General features: G+C 43.0%; 1 protein-coding gene across 2 annotated transcripts; it reads right to left on the reverse strand.

The window, feature by feature from the left end:
- Nucleotides 1–695: 695 nt before the first annotated feature.
- LOC307238218 (transcriptional repressor p66 alpha-like) lies at nucleotides 696–19495 on the reverse strand. 2 transcript variants are annotated; one of them, XM_080011122.1, is made up of 11 exons: nucleotides 19412–19495; nucleotides 10943–11509; nucleotides 9843–9981; nucleotides 9008–9136; nucleotides 8812–8889; nucleotides 8598–8717; nucleotides 8046–8282; nucleotides 4052–4304; nucleotides 3477–3925; nucleotides 2710–2971; nucleotides 696–1731 (listed from the first exon to the last, which is right to left on the reverse strand). In XM_080011122.1, exons 2-11 carry the CDS (start codon nucleotides 11503–11505, stop codon nucleotides 1595–1597), a joined length of 2367 nt encoding a protein of 788 aa, XP_079867248.1. In that variant the 5' UTR covers nucleotides 11506–11509; nucleotides 19412–19495; the 3' UTR covers nucleotides 696–1594. The 2 variants fall into 2 exon arrangements, with proteins under 2 accessions (XP_079867248.1, XP_079867249.1); XM_080011123.1 differs by lacking the exon at nucleotides 19412–19495 and adding an exon at nucleotides 18907–19026.
- Between the last annotated feature and the right edge of the window lie 4657 nt (nucleotides 19496–24152).

The raw sequence follows: 24152 nt of genomic DNA on the forward strand, positions 1-24152 counted from the left end.
TGCTGCCCCCTGCTCCTGACTGTGGCCCCGGAGGAAGGACAAGCCAGGATGGGTTAAATGCAGAGCAACCATTTCACCGGCCGCCATCCAAAGCGTGTGTGCGAGCACGTGTTGTAGGGCGGTGTGTTGTGTGACAAATAAAGACTCTTTCTTTCCTTCTTTCTTCTATTTTTTAGAACTTACTCTGGTGTGTGCCAGTTGTGCTCAGAAGTGTATATGTTTATGACGTTAAATGTGCTGCGCTTGGTTTCATCAAATTATCTTCTGGGAATACTTTAACTTATTTTTTTTTTTCAAAAACAAAGTTTAAAAGTAATGAAATAATACCTGACATTTATGTATCTTCGTATGATCAACAGTTTGTATCTTATATTTCATGGCCATTTGGGGCTGGACCCCTAATAATGATAGTAATAGTATAGTATAGTCTAATAATAATATGAATAATAATAATAAATTATTAGGACACAATTAGGACGTGGTTTCTCATTATTATGATTTAGTAAGCTGAAATAATGACTTAATATTATAACTTCACATACTGTGCCCCTAAATCTCAGTAGTGTATGAATGCATAAAATAATCCATAAAACACTTTTTCATATATATTACATTAATTTACTTCATAAAAGTACTTCCACACCACCCACTCAGAGTCAAGGGCACAAAACGGTTAAAACTTTTGTATACTTTTCTTTATTTCAGAACTAGGGAAAAAGTAAACCAAATAAAATGTAACATTAGTTTGTAGATTGCCGTAAAGATAGGGAAGCAGACAAGTTATGCAATGCAGTGAGGGGTACAAGCTACAGTGCCGTGTTATGTAGTTTGGGTATAAAGTAAAATGGAAAAAGTAACTGATTTGAGACCAGGCGTAATATGTTGCAAGGGCTATTGTTAAATATCTGATGCAGGACTCAGACTTAGCTCCTTCAGGTCAGAATTTTACGCAATTTTCCTCAACACAAAAATATTACAATGTTGACATTTTTGCAAAATAAGCAAAATACAGATGGTAATTACAGATGAAGAAGGAAATAAGACCATGCTCCTTAGGCTACGGTGCGTAACAAAGTGAGAGGAAAGATAAAAGGTTCAGCATGCAATGTAAAAAAAAAACAAAAAAAAAACTATAATAAAATGTTTGTTTGTGGAAACCACAAGAATTGACAGTGATATTAAACATCAGTCAAAATAACCAAATAACTTACAGTAAATACAATTCCAAACCTCCAACTTCGGTTATGTGCTGAAAACTTTACAAATAGGAACAAAAAATAATAATCAACCCTTTTTTTTTTTTTTAACTAAACTTGATCATTGAACATGACCTCAAAAATGAAAAGAAAAAAAAAAACCCCAAAAAAAAAAAAAAAAAAAAAGAAAAGAAAAACAGACTCATAAACAAAAGAACTAAAACATGATTCATTAACAGGTAAAAGAATGAACCCATCTTTGCTTTATGGGATTGTAATTCCTAAACTGTCATATGGGAGGTGCCGCTGACCGCCTTAATGGAGCAGAGGGAAGAAAAAAATAAAATAAAAGATACAAACTTCAACGACAATGAGACAACAGCGTGAGATTGTTTCTATTATTTCCACGTGTTCGCCGCCTGAGATATTGAACGAGACGGAATCATGTCTAGAAGGTACTCCCTCTGGCGGGCGTCCACCGTGGAGGCCGTCTTGTGGCCCGACAGGCTCGGGTTGACGTAGGCCATGGTCACTCCTGTGGGCGAGGCCGAGAGGGCGGCGGGTTAGGATGTGGACGAAAGGCTGCGATCTGCTTATGTTTTGCTGCAAAAATATGGCGGTCGAAGCGACAATAAACAGCTTAAACCAGTGGTATTCAAACGGAGCCCCCCCCCCCCCTAGTGGGCCACGGAGGAATCGCGTGGGATGCGAGAAAAGATTGAAGTAAAAAAGTTAAAATGTTTATTTAAAGATTTGAAATTTAAGGGTAATAGTGTATTAATCAAAAATATTATAATAAAAAGATTTGGTCATTTTTTATTATTTTTTTCATTATTATTATTATTTTATTATTTTCTGCCCCTGTTAGCCTGTGTGAATAGGCAATGAAAGCCACAAATGAATGACTGCAAAAAAAAAAAAAACCCCAAATAAAATAACGTTCAAAAATAATTTGACTGCTTGACCTGAAATTACTGTAAACAACGTTAGTTTGCAAAATGACACGTTTCTTATTTGTACTTTTTGAGAGGGGATTTCAAGACTTTGAAATCCTATGGAGGGGGGCTCGGCAAAAAAAGTTTTATTACCGCTGGCTTGAACCAAGCACATATATCAACACATGCACACACCCAAAACTATGGCTACACCACTAAACACAAAATAAAATATTCAACTAATGGTCCAGCCTTTATCGCACTAATAGGATCATCTGACATACTGAGCCAAAAGCCAAACCACCAAACAAGAGGAGCTACAGCAGGAAAATAAAGATTCTTTGCGATGGGAGGGTTAGGGAGTGAATTATTCTATATTTTTTGCCATGTCCGAAAACTTTTAGAACATTTGAATTTCCTTATCCAACACAAGGGATCAAACCACATTGAACGGCTTGAATTCAGAGAGATTTGTAGGGGTCAAGGGCTGTTTTTGGACGAGACAAGAAGTGGGAAAAAAAGGTCAGAGAGCAGTTGCCGGGGGCCGGTGTTGGGGCCGGTGTTAAGAGTCAGTCTACCTGCGTTGCTGTTGCTCTGCTTCTTCCATGCAGTGGCTGACGCACTACCTCCGCTGACACCGCCTCTGCCGCCGACTCCTCTGCTGCTCACCTTAAAGCTCTGGGCAGAGGGGCGGGAGACATGGGTGTGCTTACCTGGCCGGTTGACCAAGGCCGCGGCCGCCACCGCGCTCTGCAGCTGCGAAGAGGAGGAGAAGGAGTGGGGCACCCCCCTCAACCCCGTCGACGACACGCTGCCACGGGAAAGCTGCCCTTGATGGCTCTGGTGACGGGGGAGTTTGAGAGAGGAGGACGAGGAAAGGGATCCGAAAACCAGGAGAAGATTGGAGATAGGGAGGTCGAAAAGGACAGAAAATAACCATGATTTTCAAATATGCACTTCATTTTTGGCAGAAGAAAATTGTAGACAATAGAAAGACCATATTATATACTGTATACACGTGTACCAAAGGTAAATCCAAATCCAAATCCAGAAAAAGGTCTAAACTTTAATTGGTAAAGGTTTTTTAGTTTGGTGGATTCTGCATACTTGGACCCACAATTAAGCAATGAAGCAACCAACCCTTAGATTTTGACCCATATCAAATATGGCCGCCATAATATCCCTCAGTTGAGGTTCATACAGCCATAAAGGGAGACAATGTTAAAATAGTGAGCCGTCTTGTCATAGGCAGCTTCCCTGTGTTTAAACAGAACATTTTCTGTAATAATGCTCGATATTCTTAGGATATGGTGGTTGTGCACAGAACAGGAGTAGTCGTGTCTACCTGCTTGATGCTGGTAGAGTGATGGTGAACAATGTTATGTCCTCTGCTGTGTTGATGGTGGTGCTGCTGCAAGGACACTCTGGCCTGAACTTGAGCCTGGGCCTGTTTCAGCTGCTGAGCAACCAGCTGCTCTGCCTTCATCGACGGAGACGAGGACGAGGAGGAGGAAGACGAGGAGGTGCTGTGGGAGACAGGCGAGGCTGCTTGCTGCAGGATGCGCTGCTCTATTTCCTGCTCCTGTTGCAGCGCCTTGACGAATGCCGCTTTGAGCCTGTTGGTGTGCTCGGCTTTCAAGGCCTTTTTCTGATTGGATGACATGCAGTCCTCACAGAGGATGGTCATGCCCTTCGCCTTGTCCTGCCTCCAGCGGCAGGTGAAGTCGGTGCTGCACTGAATGCAGGTGAAGGGCTCTCGGGTACTAGGCGTGGAAATTGCAATGCCTGTCTTGCCTACAGAGGACAGTTAAGGAAAACCAGTTTGCATTACATTTAGGAACATGGCCATGGGTCTCAAATATTCATGTCATAACAGGGTGTTTGTGATAATGTTCAGCCAAAGCTGGAGCTGTCGGGTACCTCTGTGGATAGTATTGAGCAGGTTTTGAACCACTTCCTCCAACCCGACCAGGTAGATGAATTCGTTATTGGCTGCCGACGGTAAGAAGTTGAACTCTGGGGCCGGGGGCTTTGGTGGCGGGATCTCCAGGAGGGTCTTTTCCAGCTGCTTGCGCAGCGCCAGCTTGGCCGCAGCCTGGCGGCTCGCCGGGGTGTCGTTCACGTTGACCACAGACACCGACTGGGAGGAGACCTTGAGGTTGTTCGACGAGACCTTTGACGGTACGGAGAGGTGGAGAGAGAGTAGAGGAAGACTTGTGAACAGACAACAAAGAAGAGCAAAGCCTCAGTGTAGTTAGAGAATCAGTATTTTACCGTCGTTAAGGCATCATTATAGCATCACCCCTCATCTGACTGACACTGAAATATAAGATTTCGTTCAAGGAATTTGACTTGATGATAGATCGATGCAATGACGTGCCACAACACGCCAGAACATTAAACTACCAAGCACAGAGGAGCAAAGCTGTAGTACAGTCCGGGTACAAGCCGCCTTCCACTTCCACTGAAAATCCCGCCTCTATGGCTGACTGAGTCATAAGCACCATATGCACCGAAAATAGTTGGCAATGGTTATTTGGGCCATTTCCCGTGCACCAGACAGGCTTCTTTATGTGCTACTATCACACATCAATTTCTAAAAATGTGACTGATCTGGGGTTTCCTTGACCGCTACCACTTCATAATTCTCTTTCTCTTACGTTTTTAATAACTGAATGCACTCCAGCACTTCATGATATACACTTAAGTTTAGTGACACAATTTGACAATCACCGTAGCTTGCCTTTAGGTAAAATTTCCGTGAAGCCAAACCTCAACAGAAACATTAAAATGGCGAAGTAGGAGAATCCTACTTTCAATGTTAAAGTAAATCAAGTTTGACCTGGTAGACACTTATTTATCGTATTTTATATTACATTTTATACATTACTTTTTTTATATTACTATTAAGATAAGAAAAACCTTTATTAGTCCCACAATAGTGAAATTTACAATTACTTATTACTTAATGACTTACTTATTACTTATATATTTATGTTATCAACATAACATAAAAAAAAAGAGTGAGTATAACATCAAGATATACCAAATAAATGTCTTTCAAACCTAATTCAACAGCCAACGAATTGTGCACCTGAGAACTAAGGATCAGTGGGTCATATCAGTATGCATGTGTGTACTGTATGCAGGCAGTGAGTATGTAATGGCTTAACTCCTATTAAAGTGCGGAATAGAGCTAGAACAAGGCCCAATACGCCCCAAAATTCTTCTCTCCGGATCTTATCATAAATATTATTTCCCGCTGTACAAATTCAAAGAATGTCACATAGTCACAACACGCCGCATATAATAAGAAGTTCCTCCGGTTTTATTGTCTCGTTTCCTAATTTCCTTCACTCGAGGGAAAAAAGAAAATCGAAGAGCGCTGATTTAATACTTAAATACTTATCAGTACAAAAGCCAAATACACAGGTATTCATTGTAGCTCTCTAAATATGAGCAGGTGGCTCAACTGTAATATTTTTTTTAATTATAAGAAAGCTTTGTGTATTGTGGTTATGTGCTACTGCTGCACTGAATACCCCCAAAAAACCGCCCTGCCGTGAGGGGGGTCAAGACATTTATATACTGTATCCATCTTACCTGTAATTGTAGATATTACAATATATATGCCTGGACACCCCTAAAGTGGACCATACCATTAAGCTTAGCATAATTAGTGACCGTACGATTGCGCAGGCTCAGTGCATGCAATGCTCGGTGGTGGGCGTTCGAGGTGAGGTGAGGAGAGGAAAGGGGAGGAGAGGTAGAGAAGCAGATCAGAGTTAGAGAGAGAGGGGGAGAGGGAGAGAGGAGGAGGATGAGGGAGTGCTGCAGTGTTGTGGTCTACGTAGTGGTCGACCAATATGGGTTTTTCAATGGCCGATGCCGACGCCGATATTTAGAGAGCGGGGTGGCCAATGGCCGATATATAATGCCATGTTGTTGTTGGATTTTTTTTTTGTTTTTTTTTTTGCATCTGATAGAATACAAAAATTTGATAAAAATAACAAATGAGACACAAATTACTGAACTTAAATTAACTTTTATTTCACACTAATGTTATTGTCTGCATTGTCTCTGCAGTGCACTTATTTAAAAAAATAAATAAATTATCAACTAAATACATGTCCACTGGTAATCAAAAACTTCACTTTTTTAAATGAAAACTAAATAATAATTAACAGCATTATTTTAAGTCTGGTGGGGAAATAGAGTCCCCCCGTGACAGAAGTGCAGGATTTATTATTTACAAGTAAAGTTTTAACACAAAAATATATTGTTTTTACTAAATTGAGTGCCATAGCAACGGGGAGAGGGTGTGACGCGACACGGGACACACAAGATTTTTGTTTGTAACGGGATGGAAAGGGACAGTCCCTTAACTCAGCTGTGTTTAAAAAGTTTGTTTCGTACAAGTTAGGAAACACACCAAAATGAATAGATTTAAAACAAAAACACAGGAAAACCGCCAGGGGAACGCACGTACGGTGCAGCGCCGTCTGGAGGAGAAAAGAAAACTCCACTCGTGTTCTCTGAGTTAGGTTTACGTTTTGCCACAAATGCGAAGTGTTTCCGAACAGCACTCCTGCTGTTTTCTTTCAAACCGGGCGCGGAGGCTCTGCACGTGGCATCTTTAATGAGCTAACACCATAACAAACCAGAGCGAATGAGACGAGTGAAGACAGAGTGGGTGAGCGGAGGTGGGGCTTTGTGGGCACCGCAGCGGTGTGTGTGACTCGCAGCCAGAGAGAAGAGAGAGCGAGGAAGCGCAGCCGCTACCGGTTTATCCATAGTTGTGGAAAATTAGTATTGAAACCATTTCAAAGTATTGGAAAATCTAGATTTTTGTCTGCAGACATTTTTTGTTTATCGGCCTCGTGAGTGCAGGCATCGGCCGATGCCGATTATCTCAAAATGCACAAATATCTGCCCAATTGATTGGCCGACCGATCAATTGGTCTAAGTCTACGTAACTTGCAGGTATACGCTGTATACCCCGTGAGAAAGCTCCAAGATTTCCTTATACCCACATAGAAATGTGCAACGATACATAACAATACAGTTGACAGAACTTTCACTTCAGTTATTTTGTTTTGAAAATAAGGCTTCAGTTGTGCCGGATCCTGCCGGAACATGATCCGGGACTTCCCAGATTTGATCCAGCACCTCGGCGCAAGCTGCGAGATCTGGCTCGAGCTGCAAGCTCTGCCTTAAATAGTCCCCCCCCACCCCCACGTGAATAATGGGAGTACCGGCACATATTTTCTCTGGACGCCCTGGAGAAAAAGTTTGTCATTTTATAATTCGCACTCTGCTTGCCCTCCCTCCCTCTCTATCCTTCTCACCCTGCAGTCTTTACAAGCAACCACCATTTTTTTTTTTTTTTTTTCCCCCCTACTTTTTGTGTTACTGTTTAGTGTTTTTCTACGACAGCCCCCTCTTCAAAACATTGATTTCACATCCCCCTCAACCACTATTTTATGCAAAATTCTCAACAGGGATCACACACTATATTGAGTTCCCCTCTCGTTCTTTTTCATTTCACCTGTATTCCTTCTCCTCTAGTTCTCTCCATTACCTTGATCTCTGGGTTTTAACATGTTAACTTGGTAGCAATTTAATGCTCACCTCAGCCAGCTCCTTGCATAGCTGTGTGTGGTTAACCTTAATAATATACATTTTATTTAAGTGGATTATAATACTTCTGAATTTGGGTTATGGTCGACCATCATTTTGATTAATTTAATTTAAGTGGCATTCATTTCATTTAATTTAATCAAATTAAATTGAACCTATAATGAGATTGGTTGTCACAGAAGTATTGTCCATCCAGGGATAATGCTTATCGACATTTATATAAAACAGCGGTCGTGTGTTTACTGCACATTTTCGACTTGAAATCACCACCCACCTGTGACATGTTTACGAGCAAGTCAGCATTGCCGACATTGCCGACCTTGATGAGGCCGGACTGGACCATGCCCCTCTGGCCCTGAGACCCAAGCGCCGAGGCCTTGAGGCCCAGGAGCAGAGGAGGGGGACCCGACCCGGAGCCGCCGGACACGGCCAGTTGCTGCTGCTGCTGCTGCTGCTGCTGCTGCTGCTGCTGGCGGAGAGCCTGGATCTGCTGTGGAGAAACAGAGATGGGCTAACCAGGAAAAACACACACACACACACACACACACACACACACACATACACACACACACACACACACACACACACACACACACACACACACACACACACACACACACCGGAGAGGGCGAGACGGGGGGGGGGGGGGGGGGGGGGCACCAACAACAGCCATGACAAGGGGAAAACAAAAAGACGGAGACAAAGAGAAATATTTGACTTTAGGGCTTACGAAGAGTTTCCATCAACCTCAGGTGACCGCACTGAATGTCTACAGATTGATATAATCCACTTTGTAAACGTGTATCAACGCGTCGCGGTGCCTCACCTGGGTCCCCCTGACCAGCGGCGGCATTATGATCTGGGATCCATGCTTGGATGACATCTGGTGCCCGCCTCGCAAGAGCGGAGGAGGGATGACTGTACCCAAACTCCTGGCCGTGCCAGTCTAGTCAAACAAAACAAAAAACAAAAACAGGTATGTATATACAAGACACATACAACTGATTTTTGGGTTCCGTGTTAGACATCGGACAACAAACCTGCTGGGAGCTTTTGTTCCCCGTGATGGTTCCGCGAATCAGAGGTGGAGGAGCGGCGGAGCCAGACAGGCCCGAGGGCTGATTAAGAGAAGAGAAGAGCGAACCATTATGGATGAATGACACTTATTAATGTGTATGTATGTGTGTATGTTATGTAAACCTGCCATGATGTAAGTAACGGTAAGTGTGTGTTTACCTTGTGGAGGGTGTCCTTCTGGATCTGGCTCTGGCGGAGTTTCTTCAGCAGCACCAGCTTGGCCTCCTCCAGCCGCAGCTCCTCCTTCAGTTGCTTGATGATGCGCTCCCGCTCCTCGGGGCTGCACTTCTACACGCACACACGCACACGCACACGCACACGCACACGCACACGCACACACACACCATTTTATTTGTATTATTTTTATCTTATTATCCCAATACAGTTAAATCTTGTCTAAGAGGTTGCATTGTGGCTCAAAAATCTCATGCTGTTTCTAAACCCGGAAAAAATAAAAATACATCTTGAGGGGGTGGGTCAGCCACTCAATTTGAGGCCAGATGGGGTTCCATAATACTTTATTGCAGTAATAAGTAAGAAAGTATGATAAAAGGTAAAGTAATAAAAAGTTACAGTCTACCTCATCATTAATACATACCACTGCATCTCTCTTTACATTACATTACACCGCCTCTTTATTTTTATATTTATATTGGCTGTCCACCTTTATCTTCTCATTGAGAGCAGGGTTAAACCAATCATTTCACTTTAAGTAAATGTTTTGTATTTTTTTATGTATTTTATTTATTTATTTTATAATGTTTTTCTTTATTACTATTATTATTCATTTGTTTTCTCTTCTCTTAATGGCTTAATTCTTTGTGTGTGGCGGTCGGAAGAGAACCCTTTGTAAAATCTATTAAATAAAAAAAAGGTTGTGTTATGGTGCTCGGCTATAATAAATGTTCATGATGATCGTTTCGCAAATATTTCGAGTGTGTAACAGCCCACATTCCTCTTCGTCTTGCCCCGACACACAGCCCAGTGGTCTTACCATCAGCAGGTCGGTGTCCAGCTCCTTGAAGTGGCTCAGGCCGTTCATGGGCGGACTGGGAGAGTCATTGTCGGACAGGATGATCACGTCGTCGTCGTCGTCGTCCGGGGACGGCGGACGCTTCTCCTTCTTGATGGTGCTGGGCGAGAGGGGGAATATCAGCATCACATTTTGTATTGTCGGGAATTTTATGTTTTCTACCCCTTCCACCCCCACCCATGAACAGGAAGGAACAGCAGGAACCAATACACCTCCAGTTAAATCTTAAATAGCAATAAACTGGCTAAATTTAACTACTAAATATTTATGTTCATTTCTACTGACTCATCCTCAAAGATTTATTGGAACTACGGCCCTGAGTAAAGTAAAGGAATCTGGGACTGGGACTTCCACATACTGGCTTTATGGGAAGGATTAGGATGGGTCCCAGCTCCTGGTTGACTTTATTACGATAATGACAACAACAACAAAAAAAAAACATTGACAGTGGAACATAAAAGAGAAAAAAAGAAACGAATTTCCAAACATGAGAAACATAGAAAGTTAAATGAAGTTACACGTTTGATTATTTAAGTTATTGAAATCCCCATTTAAAGACTCTTGCATGTCTTCTCTGCATTGAGAGTGTGTGTGTGTGTGTGTGTGGGTGTGCGCGCTCGCCCGTCTCTCCTCGGGGCTTAGCGCCACCATCACTTCCGGTGGATTAATCACTACTCTTCCAATGAAGTCACATGACTTAAAGCCACCGTCACGTGACACCCTCACCCCACCCCACCCTCCACTCCCTCCCCTCCCCTCCTACTGTTCCTTCCAATGTGGAAACCATGGCAACGACCGGCTGGAACCGGTTTGTGACACACAAGGCCTTCATTTTGTGCAAAATGAGTTTTTAGGGTTCAGGTGGTGGTGAGAGAGGGGAGGAGGGAGCGGGAGGGGAACGTTTTGGGACACCTCAGTGAGCACCCTACGCAGCACAACACTTTAAAGGCGTTTGAAGAAACTTTCGTTTTTTTCCCAACTTTAACGTCTGTCTTCATAGATACACTGCACCCGATGACGTTTTAACAACACAGGAGATGAGGCCAGATGGCGGTACTCACCTTCTGGAGGTGCTCATGTCCATCGGCTGCTCTGCGGTTTGAACCTCCACTTTGATGGTGGCCTTCACCTCCCCCGCAGCCAGCGTTGCTCCAGTCACGTTAGGTTCGGGCGGCCGGACGCAGATCCTGACGTCGGCGGCGACGGGCCCCTCGGCCTTCACCCTGCCACCCCGGTCGACGCCGTCTGTCCGGTTGTCTGCACTGGGCTCGGTCGACTTCGGCCTCTGGATTCTCTCCTGGTCGACCTTTGGCGGCTGAGGCGTCGGGGGTGACGTCGCCGGAGGCAGCGATGCTGGAGGCAACGACACCGGAGGCAACGACACCGGAGGCAACGACACCGGGTTCTGTCCCAGCTCCCAGGCGCTCTCGGCCTCGGGTCCGGCCCCGGGTCTGGAGTCCGGTTGAGGTTGCGGGCTCTGGCTCAGGCACGTGGGCTCGGGATCATCCAGTTTGGGCTTCTTGGTGTCATTCTCCTCGGCGCCGGATTCGGCGCTAGAGGTTGGAGGGTCCCTCTCCAGCGCCCTCTTCTGGCTGCGCGTCTGGCGAACGGCCTCCTCAGACATCCCCCTTAGGAAAGAAAAATATATATATTTTTTTAACCAAGTTGCTTGAAAAGGCTCATTTATCAGACACTTTATCATCGAAGGCAACTTAAAGTAGGTACATTTCATCAGTAGTCACCAAACCAACTGTATGTCACAGTCCCAGCTAAACCTTCTACAGGACGGGAATACGTTGCAATTACGGAAGCAATCTAATCTAATCCAAATTCTGGGAACTTTTACGAACTGGTAGTCAATCACATCATCAACTGGGTATTTCCAGTTGACCAAAGGGCGTATCAATCTGCGATGAACTCTGCATCTCAGGTGCCACTGCATTGTGGCTGTACGACTGCTACGTTTTAAGACAGCGTTTCACACCCTACAACATGCATCATCGCCCTCACAAACAGAAATTGTCCAAAAATGTTACTGGTTCACTCGCTTGAATGGCTGTCGTACAATATAACACCCCATTGTGTTTGATTAAAAAAAAAAAAAAAAAAAAAAAAAAGTTTTAACAATCCAGTCGATAGTTCAAAACGCCTGGTTAATTATTTGAAATGACCTATTTGAATGATAAGAATCATTCAGAACTCTTATAGGTAGTTAATGGTTTACTATTTATCCATTAACATCCTTAGTGGGGACACAAGGTTAAAAGAACATGGTCAAGCGGGCACTGTGTGTGTGTATGTGTGGGGGGGGGGGTCATGTATCAAGATTCAGCGCTAGCTTTGATTGTGTGAGAACTTTCCCGCCCTTAAGTGTCTGTTCCAGTGTGAGGTTTGGTTTCTTCTGTAGCAGCTGAACAACACAGTAATACAGTGAGGCATGGGGAGCTTAACACATGAGAAGACCGTTCAACTTCGCCGACCATCCATGAATCGAATACCGACCCTGCGATTTTAGTATTGGGCTTTAGAGTCTAAATAGTATTGGCACAGAACCGACAGGTGTTAAAAAGGAAAAGAAAAAAAAATCATTCACCAGAAAAGTGCCTTGGATACTAAACCGACTTTCACGCCACTAAGCCGTATGGTTGCAAAGATACTGCGTGACACCCATCTCGTAAAACCACTCCGATACCTAAAACAGATAATGCAGCATGACAGACTTGCATCAAGTTCCTGTTTCATATTTTATTCTTAGAACGCAGTGACTTGACAGACTTGACATGTCGAGGAAAACCAAAAAAGAAAAAAAGATACCAGTGCACCCCAAACAATCCACAAAGAGACATGGAGCTCCAACAGGACCCAGAAATAACTCACATTTACGCTATTTTATAAAGCCAAGTGTCGGGTTATAGCCGATGAATGCAAACTCATTCTTCAGCTTTGTGTTCATCTTCTATACATAGCAGTGCCAACCAAATGAAAAGCATAAGATAAAAAATTTAAAATAATTAAGTTTTCCAAAATGGAACTTGTAATGTACAGTACAATCCTATGGAAGCTGATCCATTCCAAAGGAGCCTGATAAGACGAGACCTTTTATTCTAATGTGTTAGGAGCCTTTGCTGATGAAAGTCCGATCACATGCGCTATGTGTTGGAGAGGCTGAACAAAAACAGCGACGTGCCTAACGCCATGCACACACTACACGCCTTTCAAAGTGGTCAGATCGATGTACTGTTCACACTACACAACTTCCTGTCTTTTGATGGGAAATCTTGAAGTCGTGGTAGTTTCACACTACATGACTGATCGGTGACAGACATTACACATTACAAGATCTTTCACCAGGACGAATCCCCCAAGAGACTGTCGGGTCTCCAAACTTTGTTTTTGTCACGAAAACACGCTAGAAGTCACCCCGTGTCTGCTCTCATTGGCTGTCGCTCGTTGCGTCTCCTCCTGACTCGATCCTGACGCGACTCGCCTGCGAGCCGCCAGCGAGCAGTCGAATCGCGTTGTGAGCAGTTCATACCACGCACTCGTCACTCATGGGAACGCGCGACAAATTTCCTCCAATCTGGGGCTTTGCTCGGCGTTCTCCAAAAACTTGTCGGCGAGCGGAAAATCAGGCCAGATTCTGAACTCTCCATTAACAGACCCGCCTGACCTTGGATCCATCTCCGGGCGACGGTGCTGACAAAGTCTCAAGACACAATAATCGTGGAATTACAATGCCAATGGTTTTTCAGTATTATAGGTCTAAGTTGGAAAATACTTTGCATGACCCCCATATACATATATATATATATACACTGTATATACACATACATACACACATATATACACACACACACACACACACATATATATACACACACACACACACACACACACACACACACACACACACACACACACACATGATTTAATGCACTATAACATATCTTGTGCAGCACTGCACTAAATGACACTTGACTCACTCCCAGCAGATACTGACACACAGTGGCCCTCTCTGTCAGGCTGCTTTTTGACTGTCAGGGAACTGAGGGTTTCCAACACATGCACGCACGCACGCGCACACACACACACACACACACACACACACACACACACACACACACACACACACACACACACACACACACACACACACACACACACACACACACACACGAAACCATCGTTGACAGACCGACACACACATGCTGTCCGACGTTAAAATCTCCCTCAAACGGACGCATTATCGAAGGCAAACAAGAGATACCAACCCAAAGAGGCTCAGTGTGACAATGACGCAGACTATCAAAGGATTTATGAAATCTGGAACCCAGAGCGACATTGTGTCCGTTTATCTTTTATCCTAAATGTAGAAGCAACAGATGGAGAACAGGGTCTTCCCTGAGACCCCCCGCCCTCCCTCCCTCCCTCTCTCTCTCCCTCCGCCATTAAGAAAGAGAGCATCCACCGGTTTGCCGAGGCCCTGCCGTCTACCCTGCGACGCAATACAGGAAGCTGTGGGGTTTGAAGGGGAAAGAAAGAGAACGAAAAAAAAAAAAGAAAAAAAAAAAAAGAAAGGCTGCTTTTAACCCTTTCACCCCTGGCTATGATTCAGTGACGTACTACGTGCACGCCACAACCCCCCCCTCCCCAAACCAGCGAAGCCGCCCGTGCACTGCATCCACACGCAATAACCCAACACATAACCCATCCGGCGGCAGAAAAATGTGATGTTTTTTAGATTCATTTTTCTTTTTAATACTTATATACATCACTGAGACACACATGCCATGACCCTTCCCAGGATTCAGTGGGACGCACAAAGCACTTTTCCTGGGAACCGGTTTGAACCGGTTGGCCAGTGTGTGTGTGTATCTTGCCATGCGTCTGTCTGTGTGTGCGTGTGTGTGTGTGTGTGTGTGTGTGTGTGTGTGTGTGTGTGTGTGTGTGTGTGTGAGTGTGAGAAGCTGAAGCAGGTTTAACCCTTTAGGCCCCGGATCATACAGTGGACTTCTTCATCGACTAATAATACAGTCCATGGAGATTCAGATGGCAAGTGTGTGTGTGTGTGTGTGTGTGTGTGTGTGTGTGTGTGTGTGTGTGTGTGTGTGTGTGTGTGTGTGTGTGTGTGTGTGTGCGCGTGCATGCGCGCCTACGTTGGTGGGGGGTTCGTTGGGAAACCTGAGAAACACTACGCTCTGTGTGGGTTGCTGGTGGTGGTGGGGTCTTGTAATCTTATCAATCCATGGAATAAAATGTGTTTTTTTGCACATGTATCTGTGACCAGTAAGCCCCCCTGTCGCCCCCCAAAAACCACCACTTGCCATCCTCTTACCCACTCCCACTCGCTCCACCCAACCTCACATGCAGACATCGACCCTATCTTTGTAGTGGGAGAGACCGTGATCTGAATGGCTGACAGGTTTCAGGTTTCATGACAGTTCACATACATTTACTTCACCCCCCACCCCCCACAGACACACTCTCACATACACAACAAACACACTTTTTTTTAACAATACTTCAATGTCTTGAAGTTATAAGTAATGTAAGCGCTGTGTATTGGCAAGTATCTGTCAATTCGACATGTAAATATGTATATTGTGACATTTACGCAGTGTACAGGACATTTATACAGGTAAGCTTGAGATAGAAGACACAACAAACAACAACTTGACTCCATTCATCTTCCATTAACTCAATATCTATGTAGTCATTTTGAGAATTGACACCATATTGGGAAAAGAATACTGTATCCAGATTCTCAAGCACACACATACACACACACACACACACACACACACACACACACACACACACACACACACACACACACACACACACACACACACACACACACACACACACACACACACTTGTTTTCCTGAATTGGTCTAATAAGAAGGTTTCACACTAGTCAGTAAAGACAAGATAATAATAGTGGCACAAAAACCCTGGAGTTAGACAATCCTGCACCCTCTATAAACTACTACAGTTAGCCTGGTGTGAATGGGTTAAGTCTTCATCCAATAAACTGCCATTTTGACAGCAGTCTCATTTTGTACATTGTGCGTTCACATTAAAGAGTAGATTAAAACCACCGGCCGGGCACTCGTGTAGCCTCAGATGCACTTATAAAGGCTTCATTACAGCACAATGGCTAAAATGTTAGGACCTGCATAATCCAGTATCATATCATGATCTCAGAGCGGCTATAGGTGTGCTGCTCTTATACAAGTATGCTTTGCGTCCATCAGTCACAAATGGCTTGAGGGAACCTGGGAGTAATAGCAACAACAGTGCCGTTGGTGCTTCGGCGCGTACATGTCGTACATGTACGAATACTACCCTTGAAGCTCACCTTGTGCATATAGTCGAAATGGGGGGATGGGGTTATTACCGCAATGGACCGTTTTGTGTCAAACATCTTGCTATTGTTTATCTAATATAATAGCACCTTCCCTGTAACATGTAATGTAAATAACTCATAAGTCACTAAAAGCAGCCTCTAGCAGGACTCAGTGTTGGCACACCTTGTCAGACTCCCACCAGTAGAAGTTAGGACTGGAAGAACCGAACCAAGGATATTAAGCCTCGAGGATGCCGCCGCTGCAGCCCCATCCTCCTCCTCCTCTCTGCACCTAAAAAGACGCTCCTCTATCCAGCCTAATCATTTCAGGATCACGCAAACCATTATCGACACAGGTCATCTGAATGATTATCCGCTACTGTCCCGGTTATATCCCCTGCAGTACCTGTGTTAGGCCTTCCTTTTTATTTGCTGACCCACAGTCCTTTACCCAGTGAAGGCATATTTCTATACCGCCAAGGCTTGTACCAGTGAATCTGTATCACCACAGTGTGGTTATTTAACTTCTATCGATTACGCAGGCACTTCAATGAGGGCGTCCTCACAAGTACTGAAGGTCTACGTTGCATGCAGAGTCTTGGGAAAGTCCTTCCTGTATGATGATTGAACTCAGATAAATAAGTATGATGGATGAAACGTAACAGTTTTCTGTCCAATTGTCCAAATGACTGGCTTGCGCAAGTCACTCCAACTCTAAATGTGCTGATGATAAATGCGTGGGTTAAACAAACCACTGCCCTATGACCCCTGGAGTCATGTGCATGCGCTTACAATGTAGCTAATAGATGAGCCCTTCCAGAACAGTGGCTTATTACACAACTACTCTAGATTGGTCTTTCTATGCAAGTGTCATAGTATTCCTATAAAAAAAAACAAAAAACGAAACAATGTACAATTCACATTAGACCAGTTTATGCCACTTCAGTGCTGTCTGTCATAACAAATAAGACAGTCCTCCCTCTTGATGAGAACCGAGGGTGTTCAACACTGACCACAAAAGCATTTATGAGGCTCTCTTAACTAAAGACAACCTGCATTGTCCTCATAGTCGCGGCTGATCAACAATGTAACCCAGTGACCTCTTGTTATCATGTAAATAATGCCTCCCAAGGCCATTGTTTAAATGGTCAGATATGTGTTTATTCCGGAATCTAGAAACTGCCATCACAGTTTAACTCATTTTACACCAAGCTTTCTTTGCAGAATGCCTCACTCATGTGACACTTGATATATTATTGCCGAGGACTGGCTGAGGATTTTTGACTTTATTACCCAATCCTTCAACGGGAGAATGGTAACTATTGTTTCCAACAGTATTATAAAGATAGAAATGATGTTCTCTGGGATCCCAATCTGAGAAGATTCTTGCTGGATTGTCGGATCTGATTTTGTCCAAACTTCCGTAGCTGTTATGAGGATAACAGTGAGACTATGCCGTCGTTAATGTCCATTCCCTAGTGGCGCTAATGTCTTGTAAATAAAACAATGGTAATGTTTTAACTATTGCTAATTTTAACTGGAGACCCCCCCTCTGGAAGGACCCCTGGGGGTTCTCAACCCTCAACCCAACTCTTCATCAGCTCATCTCTTAAATCTTCGGAACATTGAACGGTTACAGCCACAAGCAAAGGCAGTTTTAATAGAACAAAATAAAAATGATGAATCCAAAATGAAAAAAAATATATATATTTTACCCAGAGTGGTAACTTTATATATGCCCCACCTCGTTACAATACCAGCTGTAGTTGTGAGGGCCACCATACAGCATGTTGCTTCAAATGAAGACTTTCATGAACCTTAATCAGTCATGATATCGAGATAGATCTCATGTGAAATTACTTCAAACGAAAGAATAAAGAACAGCAAAAATAAATGTGAAAATATATAAGAATGAATCGGATAAATACATTTTTTCCCCCATAAAAAATATAAAAAACACATAAAAGAATGAAGAATACGTAGATACAACACATTCAATTAAAAACAGATAAACAATCCAAATTGAATTCATTGATCATACACAATGAATGAATACACAAATGAAGGTAACTCGGAGCTCTTACCGCAGCTTGATAGGGAAATGTGTGTGCGCACTCCTGGGCGCTAGAAAGAGAGAGGGAGTGTGAGTGAGTGAGTGTGTCTGTGTGTGTGTGTGTCTGTGTCTGTGTGTGTGTGTGCGCGCGTGTGTGTGTGTGTGCGTGCGTGCGTGTGTGCGTGTGTGTGTGTGTGTTCAGCTTTAAGAGGAGGAAGACTCCGGTTGTCACAGAGAAGTAGGAAGATCAGCTCCCAGATAGCACAAGCAACACTGGTGCCACGGGGGCTAAAAAAAAAACAGGCGGCAGCGTCCACCATTACACGCTAAACAGTGTTAAAGCTCCCCCTTTAAAAAGTAAAACCACAGGGGGGCTATTGTTGAAACACGGGAGGTGAGTCCACATCAAGATATCACAAACAAAAACAGCCCAGGGGAGCACTTCATCACGATCATCTGACCTTGGAGGTTGGCACTGTCAAAAGTAAAAAAACAAAAAAACAAAAAACAAAAAAAAAAAAACACACACACACAAACAACCACACACACACACACACACACACACACACAAGTCTCCAGGGTTTAGTCTTTGTGTGTGTTGACCCGCACGATCAGAACCGAACCTCCTCCTCCTCCTCCTCCTCCTCCTCCCCGATCGCGGAGCGCGCCTCGGGATGGCTCGGGTCGGGGTGAACTTTGATCACCCTGGATCTCCCGGGGAGGAGAGGTGGCAGCGGGCCGCTAGATGTTCCCCAGACACGGCCGCCGTGCTACCTGGCTCTCCCCTCCCGAGGAGAGGGAGCTTCGGAGTCCCAACTCCAGACGGCTCCGCGACCGGCCCGAGCGGCGAGCCCCACGATGGCGATCTACCGTAACGATCCGATCATGATCGCGGTGGAAGCGCTTCCAAACCGGGGCATCGAGTCATCACACTTAAATAAGATTATTTAGTCGGAAAGCCCCCCGCTCCCTCCCCCCCCCCCGGGTGTTCCTCCAGCCCATCAGCTCCTTCACCGTCAGAGGTGGAGGAGGAGAACCTGGCTGATCGAGACGAGTCCGAATAAAAAGCCTCTCTCCCCCTCGATCCACTCTCTACAGAAACTTCGGCGGCACCCAAAGTCAACTTACTCGGTCGGATCGTCACCCGTTCTCCTCCGATGGTCGATCCGGGGGACGCTTTATCTCCAATTAACCCCGATAAATCGTTTCTTTCAAAAAAAAAAAAAAAAAAAAAAAGAAAATCCAGGGGATATCCTCTTTTTTTCGGCCCTCCCCGCCGCCGCCTGTGTTGCCAAATAATGCGCCTCGGCACACATGGAGCCGCTGCGTCCTCGCAGTGGGCATGCGCACCTCGACACGCACAGGGCGACCGGATCACGTCACGTAACCGCTGACCACCGAGGGGCCACGGGGGCCCGGGTGCCGGGGCTCCTAGAGGAGTCCTTCAGTCTATATACCTCCAATAAAAAAAGCAACCCCCGCCCCCTCCCGCCATAACCTAAAGAGCCGTGACGTGGACTCAAGGATTCCGTTCTTGCAGATCGTGGCACGCAGACGCAGGTTTCACCACATCAAAAGTTGAAAACGTGACTCTGAATATCGATACGTTCAACCAGCGCATCGGCACCCCGAGCCGAGCACGCACGGGCACGCACAACACAGCAAGTTTAAAATAATCATCATGTGGGCTTGAATATCCCAAATGTATTTATAATCACACCCACAGCCAACACTAGCAAACACACTGCCCCTCAAACCCCTGCCATAGCCTTGTAATGTACCCTGTGCATAGAAAAAAAAGTTGTATATTCTGTATTTATTTATTCATTTAAATGTTTCTTTTGGTTCTTTTTTTTTTTTGCCAATTGTCTGTACAAGAATGCACCAACCCTCACAGTGAAATGTACTGGGCGGAATAAAACAGGTCCTGATTGGGTGGATCTTTGTCTGGCCATAGTGGCAGATGGTGTCGGTGATGGAGAGTGGAACTCTGTTTATTTTTTTATTTATTTTTGAGGGAGAGAGAGAGAGGGAGAGAGAGAGAGACAGGGACAGGGACAGACAGTGAGAGAGCAAGAGAGAGAGAGAGAGAGAGAGAGAGTGAGAGAGAGAGAGAGAGAGACAGGGACAGGGACAGACAGTGAGAGAGCAAGAGAGAGAGAGCCTCGTACTGTCTTCCTCTGAAAAGACACCGAGGTCCCCGGTGCCTCGTCATCAGGTTTTGATTGTTCACTCCCGTCTCCACAGGCTCCACACACACGTACAAGGAATTTGACAAGGAAACTCCGGTTTTCAATGACTCATCGTTCTTACAGAACAACAGTAAATAATGTAACACGGAAAAGTAAAGAATGTAAAAGAAGTTATGTAAAATTAAAAAAAAAAAACGAAATAAAAAATATAATGATCATAATAATAATAATAATAATAATAATAATAATAATAATAATAATAATAATAATAAAACCATGTCCACAAAACATATAAGTACAAATGTAAAAAAAGCATAAAAATAATATTGAGTTGCTTTAGTGTTTTGTGGAGTGCAGGAAGAGTAATCTTATTAAGAATGGGAGGGGGGGCAAACAATTTACCGAATTGGAAGAAATCTGTCCTAATATTTTCTTTATTTACCTTATTTCTTAAGACAAATAAACCATTATTTGGGGATATTAAATCCTACTTCTCCACGTTATAGCACGCACGGGTTATTGGCGTGTATGTCTAATTCTGAGAATAGTGCCTCCTAATTCATTAGTCATGTTTTGGTTTTTTTTGTTTGTTTTCTTTGTCATTCCGTTTATTAAAAAAAGGATTTCATTTCAACACTTCATTGGCTCTGTTCAAACCTGGCGCTTGTTCCAACGCACAGCAATGGCCGCCCGCAGCACCATGACAGCTCCAACTTAATCCTCATTAAGTAGTGGAATGATGCAGGAAGTCCTCGCTGCGGAGACGCGATTAGACGGACTCACTATTTGGCAGGAAACGACTCACTTCAACCCCGTCCAAGACGCCATACCAAAACTTGCAACTTCTCACGGCTCCCACTTTTTTTTTTTTTTTTTTCTTTGCTAATTACTTAATTGTATTGTTTGCATTTTTCTTGTTCTCCAGATCGGCACCTAATAATAATAATGCGAAATTATTTGGAAGTGCAAAGTTTTTTTTAATTATTTTTTATTTTGTGCATAGGTTTTGGTTTATTTCTTAAAGGAAACTGTTTCAATGAAAGTACATTTTCACATTAGGTAATCATCCACAAAAATCAACATACATTGATTAATACATATTTCACCTTTTGCTTCAGGTTCCTTGAACACTGCTATATTTTAAATGATCAACTATGTATTTCGAGTGTAGCCTTGAATGAATAAACAGGCTTTAATGCAGGTGTCTGTGCTCAAAGTGTACTAAGATGAATGGCTTTACCAATCCAAAGAACGGTTGTAACGGATGGTTTCCTGTGGCTTTCTATGACAAAAAATATATATATTGGCCGATTAGGGTAAAAGAGATTACCACTAACCTGTCTAGAGATTCTGCATTTGACATGTAGATTTTTATGCTTAGACATATTGTTTAGCACAATGACAGAGTACAGGTGTTTCAACATTTAGTTAGGGGAGAGAGAGAGAGAAAAAACATCTTTACTTGCAGGAAAGATGGGATCAGGCTTGATCCTCTCACTAAGGCTATAGAGGAAAAAGAAAGAAGAAAATGAGGCATGAGTTAGAACAGAATACACACAATATATGCTGTGTGTGTGTGTGTATGTATATATATATATATATATATATATATATATATATATATATATATATATATATATATTTAAATATCCTGTAATAATATTTGCCTCACAAACCTTTAATGGGCCGATCCCTTTCGTGAATGTACACATTTGATCACCTATGAAGACAAAGCTTTTGAGTCACCTTGAGGTGCACATGGACAGTGGTCTTATTCATTTCAATCTTGTTCTATGTCAAGGATGTTTGACACATAACTCACTTGGTGTTTCGGCTCATTTCTGGAAAAAGGAAGGCCTTCTCACTTGCGAGAGAGTCTGGTTTGTCAACAACTGTTGGCCAAACTGACTGTATCTGCATAGAACAAGCAGAAGCATAAGGAGACTTCTTAATAAACATATATAGGTCGAAATAGGGTATGTCTGTTCTGCTCGTACAGTTAGGATTAGAGAGGACTATACCTCAGTGTTGTGAGCTCATTTTAATCTTTAGATAAGACATTTTTCTAATCATGGAGGAGATCCAGGGTGAAAACATACTTTAGATATATACATTATGGAGTCACACATTGGTTACCTTCCTCCATGGCTGGACATCCATCTCTTGTAACGTCATAATTTGCCATTTTTAGCATCAAATAACAATCAAGTGTGTTAGAAAGTTGATAATAATTCATACAACGACAAAAATGAATATGCTTAATAGGAGCATATCAAATCAGATTTATAATGACCATGGCAGCCTTTCTTCTCTAAAAGGTGGGGATACACACATACCAGTTTTAATAGCAGATACTCCAAATCTTAATATCATACCTCGAATGGGTTGCACAATTTACAATGGGCAAAAAATATTTTCGATTGAAATCACTTCTAAATGATCAATAATGGATGATAGGTGCTTGACTTTTGACATTTGGGTTGTCCTTCAGTATGGATTTCAATGTATTCTAACTGGTAGAGCCAACCATTCACTATATTTAATGTCATTACACTATAGAGGAGGTTTGGGACCAGGTAAAAAAAAAAAAAATGCCTTGTGAAGTCAAATATTTGAGTTTGGAAATTAATCCTAAATCAGGATTCTGAGATTAAATTCAAATGAGAATCAAGTTAAAATTCTGAGAATGATGTCAAAATTCTGAGTTCAAGAACAGAATCCCGTGAATACATTTGGAATCCAGAGATTAAAGTCAGAATTTGAGTCAAGAATTGTAGAAAAACATTTGACATCTGACTTAATTCTCTCTTAATATCATAATTCCAATAGGTGTTTTGACATGGCCCTAATCCGCTCCGGTACCCTTGTTGAGCCATTCAAGGTTGTAAGATTGTTTGCCATACAGACACAGATACCTGCTGCAAAAAGGGACGACGTTAGAAAACCACAGCTACTTTGCACGCTACTAAAAAACTATAAATAATATAAATGTTTGGAAATTCTGCCATTCTCCGCAAACTGATGGCATCTCCCCCCAAATACACAGTGTTTGCTTAGGGGAGAGTTGTGACATCACAAAGACATCACATGACGATGCCCCCGGTTGTCCTGGTCCCCCGAGTTATCGCTCTCTTTACAAACTTTAATAACGCAAACATCCATAGTCCAATACTTATCGGGACCTTTTCTACAGGTACTATAATCTGACATGTTTGTGTGTTTTGTGTGTATTTCACTAGTATCATTTTAGATCACAACTTTGTAGCCGGCAGCCGCCTGTCCACTATTTTGTAAATGAAATCCTGTATTTGTGTTCCTTTTTAAGAACGTTGTTCTTGTATCATCATTATTTTACTGTTATCAGATACATGTTGATATATATATATATATATATATATATATATATATATATATATATATATATATATATATATATATATATATATATATATATATATACACACACATATATATGTATATATTATGTCTCATCATGATATCAAAATTACAAATGAATGGCTCTCTATAATCGTGTTATGTAGCATTTTTTCTAACCGGAACTACTTACTGCGGAACCTTGTACCAACCCTCAGTTGTGTGGAGCCGAGCACTTTTTAAAGCAGGACCAGCGTAAGTCACTTTCTATTCAGGAAGACCTTTCAGCGTAGTTAGTACAA

This window comes from Zeus faber, assembly GCF_960531495.2.
Source record: "Zeus faber genome assembly, chromosome: 12".
Lineage (NCBI taxonomy): Eukaryota > Metazoa > Chordata > Actinopteri > Zeiformes > Zeidae > Zeus > Zeus faber.